At 43.8% G+C, this 14,321-nt stretch overlaps 1 protein-coding gene across 1 annotated transcript; it reads left to right on the top strand.

Annotated features, from left to right (window-relative positions):
- Positions 1–89: 89 nt before the first annotated feature.
- Positions 90–13,615, top strand: LOC123370293 (uncharacterized protein C11orf16 homolog). The gene is given in 10 exon segments (XM_045016703.1): positions 90–131; positions 682–866; positions 2,251–2,407; positions 4,012–4,240; positions 5,064–5,384; positions 5,387–5,758; positions 6,526–6,713; positions 11,372–11,544; positions 12,717–12,966; positions 13,387–13,615. Coding segments are annotated over 10 exon segments (1,995 nt in total). The 5' UTR covers positions 90–95; the 3' UTR covers positions 13,471–13,615.
- Positions 13,616–14,321: the final 706 nt, after the last annotated feature.

The following is a 14,321-nucleotide window of genomic DNA, read 5'->3' as shown; positions in this document are numbered from 1 at the left end:
GGCTATATCAGCTCCAGCTGTGATTTTTGTCATAGCTCATAAAATATGTAGGATTGGGATGGGACAGGATGCAGATGGGAATCATTTTAGGAAGAATGAAGGTGCAGCAGGTGATGCTGGTGATTCCCCAGGTGGCATAAGCATGAGTCTCTCAGTAGTGTTCGAGGGCACTGTCCTGTGGAGGACTTGATTTAAAACAGAAAATTCCCTGACTTTTCTAGTTTATTTAATGTTGTTAAGGTGCCGATCACCTTATGTAAAAGTCTGATTCAAAGTCTGTTGAAGTGAATGGAAAGGCTCTCATTGACATCAGTGGGTTTTGGATAGTATAGGGGTGTTAACCACATTGACTTCTGGCCAAATTCAAGTCTGGTGAATTACATTCCACCCACTTAAATCCCCCCTGTAATTTCAACTGAATACCTTAATCTTCAGTTCCTGTTGCTCTGCACTGTTAAACAGTTGTTATATTTCACACCAGAAGTGGCTGCATTTCAGTGGTAGGCAAAGTTTTGATTCATTTTTTTTATGTAAAACTCCATTAATAAATATTTTAAAGTCCTTTGGGATCCACTAGAAAATGTAAGTTGTCATCATCATTTAACTTGTATATTTGCTTAAAACCTGGTATGCTGTGTTTGTTCATCTCAAACACCAAATTACCACAATTCCATTTTGTAGGTAACTGCTTATGAGGGAATGGAGAATCCAGGAAGATCCTTGTGTACAGAGCACAAGTACTGCAGAGCAGTGACAGCACTAGATAAACTCTCATGCAGCAACTTTGTAACTAATATTGATCCCTTCTCTAGTAGCTCTTTCATAGTGCATCCTGCTTGGGTTACCAGACCTCTCATCCCCCAAAGGTAACAAAAAGTTCTTGCTTATGTCTGTCATTTGCTTTGCAACACTGTTGACGATTGAAAACAAGCTATGAAGTAAGCCCACTAACTAAAGAAATGCTCTGTGAGACAGGCCTATTGGTGCCAACTGTTCTTTACAAACTCCTTTCTCAGATCTGACAAACTCACTACACTTAATACATCCCTTTCATGGTATTTTTCCATGAAAGGTAGCATGTAAGGTCTCTGCTGAAAGCTTGTAACATATCAATACTCATAATCATCGTTAGATGTGTGTACAGGTAATATTTAAGGAATAATTTAACAGTATTGAAAACTGTCGTATGGTCTTAAAGTCAGTCACCAGAGAATTGTATAACTGGGTAATAGTCCACTCGAGTGGGAGGGAGTTGTCATCCCTCCCTGGTAGGCTGGTGATGTAATACAAGCTTCAATTGTCTAACCATGCCCTATCCTAGAACAGTCATTGGAAAACCATCAAAGCCAACTGCAAACAATCAAAACCACCTGGAGGTAAAAAGAACCATTACAACAGACAGGGGATTGTCCTGTCTGTGAATAAAGATGAAAGACTGATTCAGTATAACACAGGATGGAAAAAGACTCCTTGTATCCATTCATTGAGGAGACATGTTGTTGAATGGGGGGCAGGTTTCATGAAAAATTGGATCCTGGTTCCTGTGATGCCAACCAGAGACTGAACTGGGGGGGAACCTACTTTATTAGCTAGGAAAAGTAACTATTAATAAAGTGTAGGCCCTAGTTTGCATTTTATTATTTGTTTTGTATTATAACTAGATGTTTCCATCACTGTCTCTTGTTTCTAGTGGAGTCTCTCTTCTTTCTTAAATAAACCTTCTTTTGTTTTATCATAAGTGCAGTACATTATACAGAAATGGTCATTTAGGGTAAAAGTGGTAAACTGGAGCACACTGCTCCTTTGAGGACAAATGAGCTGGGATTTCTGAGAGTAGCCAGTATAGGGTCTGGATATCACAGGGGAATGCTTCAAGGGGACTCAGGACACCTCTTGTTAACCTGATCTTAAGGGCAATTAGAGGCTAGTTTCACTTCCAGCATAAGTTAGAGCAAGTACTGTTGTAGGTTATCCCAAACCAGGATCACAGTGTGATCCTACCACAACCACCAAACACCCTCCCCTACAGCGGTGTGAGGCTGAGAGGAGCTGCTGGAGTCATGCAAGCAAGGGATTCTCCTACACAGGCAAATCCTCAGCCAGCTCCTTCTGCCTGCTTTACACCATAGGGGTGGAACAAAACAGGTCCACTAGGGCCCTGGATCTGGCCCTTGAAGGTTAATAGAGTGTCTTAATTTGACTCATGGAAGCTGTTTGCTCTCACCACTAACCCTTTTCTTTTTATTCAAGGTGTTCATGGATTGGCCACTGTCCCCATTTCCCTGACATAGCATGTAAGGGACTGAAGGTGTGGGAAAAATCAGTGGACATTGCTCATGTTCCTGTTCTAGCAAGAAGGGACTCTGATGGGTTTTATTATCTTGGTACAATAAAGCAGGAGATAGAGGCAAGTGACTATTGGCTCACCTATCTTGTGTAGATATTCTTAATTTACTGTGTCTCCATTACAGTGAGATCGGATCGGTTCATTGTAGGAAGTCACCTGGATCACACAGTGGACTCCCCCAGAAGAGATTCACAAAGGGTCAAATTCATGGATTGCAGAATGCCCCCCAGCAGCACCTCTCTGCCACTTGAACCCCTGCTGTAGGTGGAATTGGGTTGAGGGCAATGGGGGTGCAAAGGCAGATCAGCTGTGCACTGGGGTCCGTGCATCATACAGGGTTTCTATCAGTTCTGATATAGGCTGTTGCATGAAGTCAGGAGGCAAGTCACAAACAGAGCATCTGCATTTGTGATTATACCGTTCCAGTGGATTAAAGACCATGTAGAGGGGCAGTAGTGTCCAGTGGTCCTGCCCATCCTACTGTACCTATTGAGTAATGGCATACTGTATGAGACTGCTCAGGATAACAAAGGTATGGGCTGAGATGACACCTGTATACAGCCTCTATAGCTCACATTCAGCAGCCTCTTTGCCTCCTTTGCTGTGCCTTCTCTTCCTGATGTCAGACTTTCTGGTAGCTATTCTAGTCTGCAAGAGGGACTGTTGGCTTGTTGAAAGTCAGGGCATGCCCCTTATTCAGAAATCAAGGCAGCTGCTTGTGAGATAAGGACTACCAGCTTGATCTCTTTAGGGAAGCGCCCATTGTAACACTTTGCCTTCCCATTCTTCCACCAGTGCTTATGTTTTTTTGGAACTTCGTTTTGCCCCCGTTGGATCCATCCTGCAAGGTTGCAAGAAGTCTTGGCTCCTGCTGCGAGTCAGGGCTCTCAGCACCTTGCAGGGACAGGCTCTTTGTTTCTGAGCCAGTCCTGCTGGGCACTGAGCCACGTTTAGATGAATTTTCTGGTGTTATGGCCAGCGCACCACCTACTGTTGTGAATAGACAGATAAACATCGATACGGCTGGAAAACTGTTAGTGTGTTATGTATACACTTATGGCTTTATTCCTCTGCAAACCAAGGCACAGCATGTCTTTTCAGAGACACCAGTGAATGGTTTAATTCATTAAGTTGTTAGCATTTAAAACTTTAAAGAAAAAAGGGCCTATTCTTTTTGAAGATCAGGGGAGTGGTTTGATTCACTTGCTGATGCAAAGCTCCTTAACTGTTTTCTAAAAGATAAAATGCCTGGTTACCCAGTAGGTAATAGGAAAGGATTCATGAGTGAATAGAGAACAGCTTTGTCACCATCTACATACAGGGTAGCTTGTGAAATCGGCAGCATCACATGAATTACAGCTGGGAACATAATCTCAGGCCTGTAGTGTCTTTTGCAGTGGACAAAATACAGGTCTTAGTTGTAGTGGATATGGGGGCGTATTTTACCAAGGCTGCTGAACACAAACATCCCCCTGTAGTTCTTTCCAGCTCTCTAGCTGAGAGATTAACATAGCATGTGCTGCTTACTGTCACCATTCCTGCTGTCCTAGAGTTCAGGCCTAGTCTAAGCTGCCATGGAATGGACTGCTGACTGCAGTACAAGGCCTTATATTATGTATTACATGGTGGGCTTCCTCATAATTATGTTTTGTTCCTGGTAACAGGGCAAGAGAGGAACTTACCTGGTAGAGTTTGACAAACCACTTGCATCAGGTGACAAGTATTCAGTATGTGTGCAAAAAACAGCCAGGGATGACATCCTTGAATATGTCAATGGAATGAGGCACTCCATACTCCCTGGAGACAAAGTGCTGGCACCCTGGGAACCAGACCTGGCCAGATATGGCCCTGGAACCATCCTACTGGGCATTGAAACACGGGATCCCCTGAGAGGTAAGAAGGGATCCCCTGAAGTGGTAAGAATGAACACTATTTTTGGTATTGCTACTGTAGCAGAAGCATCAGTGCAACTTGCAATGTTTATTTTAAAAATGTATACAGGTTGCAAGGGATGTAGGGGGAACTAGTAATGGATCCTAGAAAGTGCTCCTTAGCAATACCTTGAGCATGAGAGTTAACTTCTAGATTGATCTACCTTTTATTAAGAAAACTGACTTTTTAAATTTGCACCTTCACTATCCACTACATCTAGTCTTTTAGCAGTTATTCAGTTTAACTTGCTATTGAAACAAGGGCACCAGCTGTAGGGGAAAGGATAACACGTTCAATTCCTGAGACTTGATGCACAGGGAAGCTCTGTTTTCAAATGGGGTAGTTTTAAGAAGATAACTCATCAGAATGCTCCGATGGGCACTGGGTTATTTATACATCCAAGAGCTGATCTGAGCACCCACATGTGGAATTTAGACAGCCTAATAATCCATCCATGTTTGACAATTTGGCCCTGTTTGCTTATCAAAATACTGGTAAAATGTTAATAGATTCACTGCCAAATGTGGCCACAATACCAAAAGTTACCCAGACAATTACCATTTGCGTCTACTTTATGTGGGGACAAATTTGCAGGAAAACTTCTGTGATAGGAAAACAGGTCTGTGATAGCTGCCTCCATATCATACAGTATATGATAAGGGTGTTCCTGCTTTCTGACAAAGGTAGAAAACATGTATTAAATTGCTAAGACAAGTCAAGATGCAAGTATTTCCCAACCAGAGCGGTACTGTCTAATGGTATCTTACCTTTTTCTTTTCAATAGCCTCAGAGGATGAAGAAATCATGGTCTGTTTTTGGAATGACAAGAAAGTGAAAGTACCACTAGGTGTGGCCTTATGGATTCCACCAGACACGTGGGAAAGGATAGTAGAGATGATTCACATGCCCTTCACCAGCCGATTAAAGCTTACAAACCCCCCCACCACCACTAGCTCTTACACTTCTACTTGCAGACTTCTAAGAGCCCCCATCCATTCATGTGCTTTAGACGATGGGCTAAGTAAGTACAGGTGGCCGTGGCCATGGCCATTTATCTGCCCCCCTTTCCATAGTCATTGTCACAGTATATGCTGTTCACCAGTCCATGGGGATGCATCTGCTGCTCCCATCCCAAATTCAGTGCCTGGCAGCCTCTACTATCCACATCTTTGCTCCCTCAAAGAAGCACTAAACAGCAAGAGTCCAATAACAAGCCCACTGCACAACTTCTAGAATTGGAAAGTCCAAAGGAAAATGAACGAGCAGCAGCTGCTACTACTGCTGCTTCCTCCTCCTCCTCCTCCTCCTCCTCTGATTTAGAAAGTGAGGAAGAGATGGGCCTAATGAAGAGCACGGTGGTGGATAGTGCTGTTAATACAGATTCTAGCCTTTTCAAAAAACCCAAACTGAAAGATGCTGCAAGACCTGAATGGAAGTATTGGAAGAGAAGCCACACCAAGTCACATCCTAGGAATCCAGGTATATTTCATCTCTTTCCTTGGTTACTTGTCAACAGGTGCTTCTTCACTGAAAGCATTCTATAACCCTCTTCAGTCTGGCACTGTATCTCATTCAGTGTCAGACTTGAATGCAGGCCTATATCTCTGCTAGCAGTGACACAGATGTACTTGTAAATGTCTACCTTACCTTATTTCAACATTGGTAGACAAAGTGTGTATGATGCATAGAAAGCAGAAAACAAATCTGACAATATGTCATTAATCCTTTAACTACTACCTAGAATTTAAAATAGATTAAATAAATTCATAAATCTTAAATTCATAAAAATGTTTTGTAACCCCACTCCCCTTTTTAAAAAACAAAGCAAAACTTTGTATTGATGCCTGGTTTAGGCCCCAGTTAACAATCCCTTTAATTAATTTCTATAAATGCAAGATCTGCACCAAGTTTTGCCCTCTTCATCACATGTAAGGGCTCCTCTTTCAGTACTTTATCCAGTGGAAAACCATACAAAAATGGAATCAGATTCAGGCGCGCGCGCACACACACAAATATATGCACAACTCTAAAATCCTGATCTTCCCCCCAACCCTGCCACATTTTTCATGGTGCCATCCACACAATTAACTTTTACTTAAGCAACGAATATCCAGAACCAGAAATCATGCACCTACAAGAGTTCCTTTTAGGTTTAAATTGCACTTTCCTTTCCAAATGACTACCATTTTTTTTCTTTAATGTAAAAGTAAGATTATGCATATTAAATATAGTATCTATATCCCCAGGAATCAGCATTCCCAGCAGCAAGTGTACAAAGGGGAAAGCAGAATCCGGAACCATTTTCTCCTTGGACATGCACCCTGTTGCACCAACCAACCAGAGTGCAATGTTTGAAACTATTGAACAGTCTCCAAGAAGACATCTCACGCTGAAAGATGTCTTAATCTACCATGATTTCAAGCCATCACGGAGGGTAAGTAATCTATGGTGAAACAGTATTATAATTAGGTACCTTGGTTCTTTAAATTGAAGATGATGTTGTTCTGGATATCAGCTGAAGAAGCAAATGGCCCTGAAGTTACCCTGTTGCCTGCTAAACATCCCCACCTCCCTCCCAGGCAAGCCCCATATCTGTGTTGGGAAGAGAGCTCCTCTTCCAATTCAAGACACAACTGGGCAGGATCTGAATCCATCTTACAGTTCAAAAAACTAAAACTTGGCATGTAACTAGATGGTGATTCAATGGAGCTTGTAACCTTGGAGACTGAGCCAATGCCCACTGAAGTCATGGGAGCTGGATTAGGGCCTTAGGAAGGTAAGCAACTCCTATAGGATGCTTGATCCTGGGAATGGATGGCTCTGAAATTCAGGAGTAATAGAATCCAAGCAAGGAGCTCTCCTTCCTTCTACTTCTCCCAATGCAACTCTGCACCAGGCTCACTCCATGGAGGACATTTTATACTGCCCCAAAGCCTGATGCGTGTGGGTATTTTTCTAGAAATCAGTCCTGTAGATCAGATTCTGAAAGAATTTTTTCCCTCTAAAAATAGCAGACAATTTAGAGAGAATACTGCTCTAGAGTTCAGCTAGAGCAGGGGTCGGCAACCGGTGGCATGCAAGCCGATTTTGCCTGGCATGCGGCTGCCAGCCGAGGTCCCAGCCGCCGGCCCCGCTCAGCGCGCTGCTGGCTGAGTGAACGGAACCCCAGGCCTGCAGGAGGCTGAACGGGGCTGACGGCCGGGACCCCAGACCAGTGGCAGGCGCGCCTCCCGGCTCATAGACTCATAGGTCAGAAGGGACCATTATGATCATCTAGTCTGACCTCCTGCACAAAGCAGGCCAAAGAATTTTACCCATCCACTTCTATAACAAACCCCTAACCTATGTCTGAGTTATTGAAGTCTTCAAATTGTGATTTGAAGACCTCAAGCTGCAGAGAATCCTCCAGCAAGTGGCCCATGGCCCATGCTGCAGAGGAAGGCGAAAAACCTCCAGGGCCTCTGCCAATCTGCCCCGGAGGAAAATTCCTTCCTGACCCCAAATATGGTGATCAGTTAAACCCTGAGCATGTGGGCAAGACTCACCCGCCAGCACCCAGGAAAGAATTCTCTGCAGTAACTCAGATCCCATCCCATCTAACATCCCATCACAGACCAAAATTAATTGCCAAAATTAGGCTATCCCATCATACCATCCCTTCCATAAACTTATCAAGCTTAGTCTTAAAGCCAGATATGTCTTTTGCCCCCACTACTCCCCTTGGAAGGCTGTTCCAGAACTTCACTCCTCTAATGGTTAGAAACCTTCGTCTAATTTCAAGTCTAAACTTCCTAGTGTCCAGTTTATATCCATTTGTTCTTGTGTCCACATTGGTACTAAGCTTAAATAATTCCTCTCCCTCCCTAATATTAATCCTTCTGATATATTTATAAAGAGCAAGCATATCCCCCCTCAACCTTCTTTTGGTTAGGCTAAACAAGCCAAGCTCTTTGGAGTCTCCTTTCATAAGACAGGTTTTCCATTCCTCGGATCATCCTAGTAGCCCGTCTCTGAACCTGTTCCAGTTTGAATTCATCCTTCTTAAACATGGGAGACCAGAACTGCACACGGTATTCCAGATGAGGTCTCACCAGTGCCTTATATAACGGTACTAACACCTCCTTATCTTTGCTGGAAATACCTCGCCTGATGCATCCTAAAACTGCATTAGCTTTTTTAACAGCCATATCACACTGGCGGCTCATAGTCATCCTGTGATCAACCAATACTCCAAGGTCCTTCTCCGCCTCTGTTACTTACAACTGATGTGTTCCCAATTTATAACTAAAATTCTTATTATTAATCCCTAAATGCATGACCTTGCACTTTTCACTATTGAATTTCATCCTATTACTATTACTCCAGTTTACAAGGTCATCCAGATCTTTCTGTATGATATCCCGGTCCTTCTCTGTGTTAGCAGTACCTCCCAGCTTTGTGTCATCTGCAAACTTTATTAGCACATTCCCGCTTTTTGTGCCAAAGTCAGTAATAAAAAGGTTAAATAAGATTGGTCGCAAAACTGATCCCTGAGGAACTCCACTAGTAACCTCCTTCCAGCCTGACAGTTCACCCTTCAGTACGACTCGTTGTAGTCTCCCCTTTAACCAGTTCCTTATCCACCTTTCAATTTTCATATTGATCCCCATCTTTTCCAATTTAACTAATAATTCCCCATGTGGAACCGTGTCAAATGCCTTACTGAAATCGAGGTAAATTAGATCTACTGCATTTCCTTTGTCTAAATAATCTGTTACCTTCTCAAAGAAGGAGATCAGGTTGGTTTTGCACGATCTACCTTTTGTAAAACCATGTTGTAATTTGTCCCAATTACCATTGACCTCAATGTCCTTAACTACTTTCTCTTTCAAAAATTTTTCCAAGACCTTAAATACTACAGATGTCAAACTAACAGGCCTATAGTTACTCGGATCACTTTTTTTTCCCTTTCTTAAAAATAGGAACTATGTTAGCAATTCTCCAGTCGTACGGTACAACCCCTGAGTTTACTGATTCATTAAAAATTCTTGCTAATGGGCTTGCAATTTCATGTCAGTTCCTTTAATATTCTTGGATGAAGATTATCTGGGCCCTCCGATTTTGTCCCATTAAGCTGTTTGAGTTTGGCTTCTACCTCACATGTGGTAATATCTACCTCCATATCCTCATTCCCATTTGTCATCCGTCCATTATCCCTAAGCTCCTCATTAGCCTTATTAAAGACTGAAGCAAAGTATTTATTTGGCTATTGGGCCATGCCTAGGTTATCCTTAACCTCCATTCCATCCTCAGTGTTTAGCAGTCCCACTTCTTCTTTCTTTGTTTTCTTCTTATTTATATGGCTATAGAACCTTTTACTACTGGTTTTAATTCCCTTTGCAAGGTCCAACTCTACATGGCTTTTAGCCTCTCTCACTTCATCCCTACATGTTCTGACCTCAATAAGGTAGCTTTCCTTGCTAATCCCGCCCATCTTCCACTCCATCACTCACTCAGTTTCTGCAGCTCCTGGGAGTGTGAGCCACCAGGGCCTGGGGCCCTGAGCCTGCTGCGGGAGGGGCGGTGGCTCACACTCCCGGGAGCTGCAGAGCCTGAGCACCGCAAGGAGGGAGCCGGGGGGCACACGGGGACTGCTGCCTGCATGCATCCACTGCAGGAGCCTCCCGGGGGGAGCCACTGGGCCACAGCCCGGGCAGGCGTGCCCCCCCACTCCCTCCTCACTGCACTCGGGTTCTGCAGCTCCTGGAAGTGTGAGCCACCGCTGCCCCTCCTGCTGCTCCCCCCACCTCAGCACTCTGCGGGGGAGGGGCTGTGCATGCAGCAGCCCGGCAGCGTGTTTTGCCTCCATGTGGAGCCAGCATCTGACCGGAATGGGCCTGGTAAGGGGAGTCCCGGGGGGGCAGTCAGGGAGCAGGGTGAGGATTGGATGGGTTGGGAGTCCCGGGGGTCTGTCAAGGGCCAGGGGTGTGGATAAGGGTTGGGGCAGTCAGGGGGTAGAGTTCTAGGGGGGCAGTTAGGGTAGGGGGGGTCTCAGGAAGGGGCAGTCAGGGTACAAGGAGCAGGGAGGCTTAGGTAGGGGCAGGGGTCCCGGGGGGCAGTTAGGGGCAGGGGTCCCGGGGGGCAGTTAGGGGCAGGGGTCCCGGGGGGCAGTTAGGGGCAGGGGTCCCGGGGGGCGTTGGGGGTTCTGACCAAGGCAATCGGGGTGGGAAGTGGGAGGGAGTGGGTGGGGTCGGGGCTAGGGCACGGCTCTCCTCTCTTTTGATTGTTGAAATATGGTAACCCTAGACGAGGGTAGAGCCCAGGGGGGCACACGGGGGCTGGCGCCCGCATACATCCACTGCAGCCTGCAGGAGCCCCCAGGGGGGCACTGGGCCGCAGCGGGGAGGGGGCACAGCTACTCCCTGCTAGCAGCACCACTGCCTTTGCAGGGCTGCTGCTCTCCTGCACCGCGCTGGTTCCTCCAGGGCTGCTGCAAGCGGTACACTCTGGCTCTCCGGTGCCTCCTCCCTGCTGAGCTGCCCAATCCCGGCAAAGCCAGTGAGTGGATTTGGGGTGGGGAGGGCTTGGGGCAGAGGGAGGCTGTGCACCCTCCAGGGCAGTTCAAGGGGCAGGGAGGGGGGAACCTAGTCTGGGGAGCAGCCCCTCGACATGGCTGGCCCCTGGGGTTTATAAAGGCTTGTTGGGATTTGCCCTCAATGAACCGGTGTACGGGGGGCGCAAGGTGGAAGTTTCGCCTAGGGCGCAAAATATCCTTGCACCGGCCCTGCCCCAGGGGGTGCATGCACCTCAGGTTAAACACTAAAGCACTAAACTGATAAGATCAGCATTTTAATTTAATTTTAAATGAAGCTTCAACATTTTAAAAAACTTGTTTACTTTACATACAACAATAGTTTATAGACTTAGAGACCTTCTAAAAACGTTAAAATGTGTTACTGACACGCGAAACCTTAAATGAGAGTGAATAAATGAAGACTCAGCACACCACTTCTGAAAGGTTGCCGACCCCTGAGCTAGAGGATACAAAATGCATAAACCGAGTCAAGAGGAAAGAAGACTAAAGTCCTAGTTTTCATGCTTCATTTCTCCCAGCCACAGGCCACTCCTTTTTTAGAGAAACTTGGAGAAAATCAAATAGAATGTGAACGCCAGAGAAGAGCCTGCATGGAACAAAAAAGAAAGAAAAAAATCCAGCAGCAGCAGCGGGAGTGTGAAAGAGAACAGCAGGCTGAAGAGAAGTACTACACTGCACAGGAACACCGGAGGTACATCACACAGGTCAAGTATTAGCTACTCTGCATCTTCCCTCTTTTGGTTCTATGGACTTTGACTACAGAGTAAAGCATTGTACACACTAAAAACTTAGATGATTTCGGTTTTCAAAGGACAAAGCTCTTTCTACTGGTATATATTCCTTAGAACTGAAACTGAAATATCTTGGAATATCTGTTCTATACACACTAGTGTTTTAATTCCAGTGAAGAACTCCTAATAGAAAATATGCACAGGAATTTCAGCTGTTTGAGCAGAATGAGTGTCTAGTTTAAATTAGCAATAAATGTCCACATTGTGCTCTGTTGTAACTGATTTATACCTTTCTTCGGAAACCGCTGTTCATAGGCTTCTCTGAAACAAGTATAAAACTTGAGACATACTGTACATTAATGGTTAATGGGTAGGTCATGTCAGATACCTGTTTCTAGCAATTTTGGAATAAGTGACTAAGAAGTCATATCTCGCTGGACCGGGCTTGAACACAAACCCCTATGTCTCACACAATTTTTACTGAAGTCAATAGTTTTGCATGTGGGATGACTGCAGGGTTAGGCCCTGTATTTTTATAAAGACTATAAAGAAACTACATGAAGAGACTGATCTATGACCTGTGGCTGGCCATCCTGTTCCCTGTAGTACTGGTGGCAGTAACAGAAGAGACATTCCTTCTCTGATTGATTAAAGATTTAAAGGGTTGACTCAATAGGACATTCCCCAAAAGACACAGGCCCAATTTAATATCAAACTAATGTTGTGAGACCAAGTTACAATGTGACTGTCCCTAAACACAGTTAAAGCACAGTTCTATCTTGTACTCTAGATGGAGCCTTAAACTACTTGACCACATCCGTTATAAACATACAACTGTAAGAGCCAACTAAAACTTCAGGGTGGGTTTTCAAAAGTGCTCAGCTTTGGCCTAACTTTGCTCCCAAGGACATGAATAGTGAAAGTCCCACTGAGTGCTTCTGAAACTCTAGCCTAAGGTTTATTATTTTTAAAACATTTATATTCCAGTGAAGAGTTTACACACATGTAAAACTGCTTCCACTGGGAAAGCTACACCAGCCATGTCTATTTATTGTGAGGATAGGAGAAGAGCAGACAAAAACACTGATTCTTTTTAGAACAATGCTTAACTCATTGGGTTTTTCTTCTCCAGGAACAAGAAACTGCAGCATTTCGAGAATGAAGATAAGAAGGTAAAAGAACAAGACAGAAAGCAGAATCAGACAATGAAAACAAAGCAACTCGCACAGCAGAGGACAAACCTGAAGATGCAGACCATGGCAGAGGAGGACAGGCAGAAAGGACAGCAAAGACTAGCTCATCTGCAACGAGTCAGAGAGACACATGATGAGAGGGAATTTAATAAGTGTATAGATGAAGAAATTAAAGAGAAACAATCTCAGGTAAACTACCCATCTATATAGGGTTATTTTTATACAGTGAATAAAGTGTGCCCTCATCATAAAGCTCTCTGCTCTAATGACCTTCGCCTCTCCTTTAACCAAACAAAATCTGTAGGTAGCCAGAATAGCTTTATGAATAGTAGCAGCACCTTAACCAACTGAAATAAATTCCATTTAGATGGAAATGAGGTAAGTACCTTCACTCTCCTGTCCAGGGGAAGTGTGTCTTTCCATATTAAGTTCCCACTGTGCTGGACTAGAAGCCAACACTCTTGGGGAGAGAGGAACAACAAGTAATAGCACAGAAAACCTGAAAAATTGGAAATTGAGAGAGCAAGGTTTTAATAAGCCTCCCATTTGTTCTCATGGTTTCAAAAAGTCTGTGACAGGGATTTCAGCATGATGGTTTCTCTCTTGTAGGAAGCCCGAAGGAGAAGAGTGGAGACCCAGTACAAGTTAATGGCAGAAAAGATCTCTCAAGATGAAAAACAGAAGGGAAAGTAACCAGATAGCACAGAACAAAGCAGATACAAATATTTATGTAGAATTCCAACCGCTGTTATGGCTACCATACTTAAAGCTTCCCCCAAATAAAATCTACTAGAACCTTATTAGAATAAGCCAAGTAAAAGTTTGCATATGCATACTAAAACACATGACACCCATTTTATTCATAGGTACCCATTCAGCAAGCTACCTGAAGCCCATGAGAAGTCCCACTGACTGCAGTGGGATTACTCATTCTTAAATTAAGCACATGTTGAAATGCCTTGCTGAATCAGGGCCACTGAAATGGGAGTTAATCATTTGTGTATGCGTTTTGCTCATGTGGGATTTAGCTTAATGAAAGTGAAAACTAACAGTACTGGCGAAACTTACATTTATGTAGCAATAATTGGGCTTAATTTTTTTTTAAACTGTAACCATGTGCACGTTTTAGTTTGAATTATAGCTCCAGTTTCTTCATTCATACCAGTATGACCAGTTATCAACTACAGTATTCTACCTGGCACACTGTAGCCAGATCCTCAGTTGCTGTAAATTGGCATGAATTTCAAAGGAGTTACATTGATTTACACCAGTTGAGGATCGGGCTTTTTACATTCAAGCAATTATAAATATAAGTTGCACGACTTTAGTCCCTAGTTTTAAAAAAAAAAAAAGTAAAAATAATTCTCATCTCAAAGATTAATTTTTATCCTTTATTCCACTGATTGCTTGACTTAAAAATAACCCCAAACTCTGGGTGATATGTCACATAATTGAAATTAAGGCATATTTATACAAACATTCATAATGTCCATGTACACAATGGGCTATAATAGCATTGAGTGTACAATAAGTAGACAGAGTAA

This window comes from Mauremys mutica, chromosome 4 (genome assembly GCF_020497125.1).
Source record: "Mauremys mutica isolate MM-2020 ecotype Southern chromosome 4, ASM2049712v1, whole genome shotgun sequence".
Taxonomy (NCBI): domain Eukaryota; kingdom Metazoa; phylum Chordata; order Testudines; family Geoemydidae; genus Mauremys; species Mauremys mutica.
The sequence above is the reverse complement of the archived record's forward strand: the minus strand, read 5'-3'. Positions and strand labels throughout refer to the sequence as shown.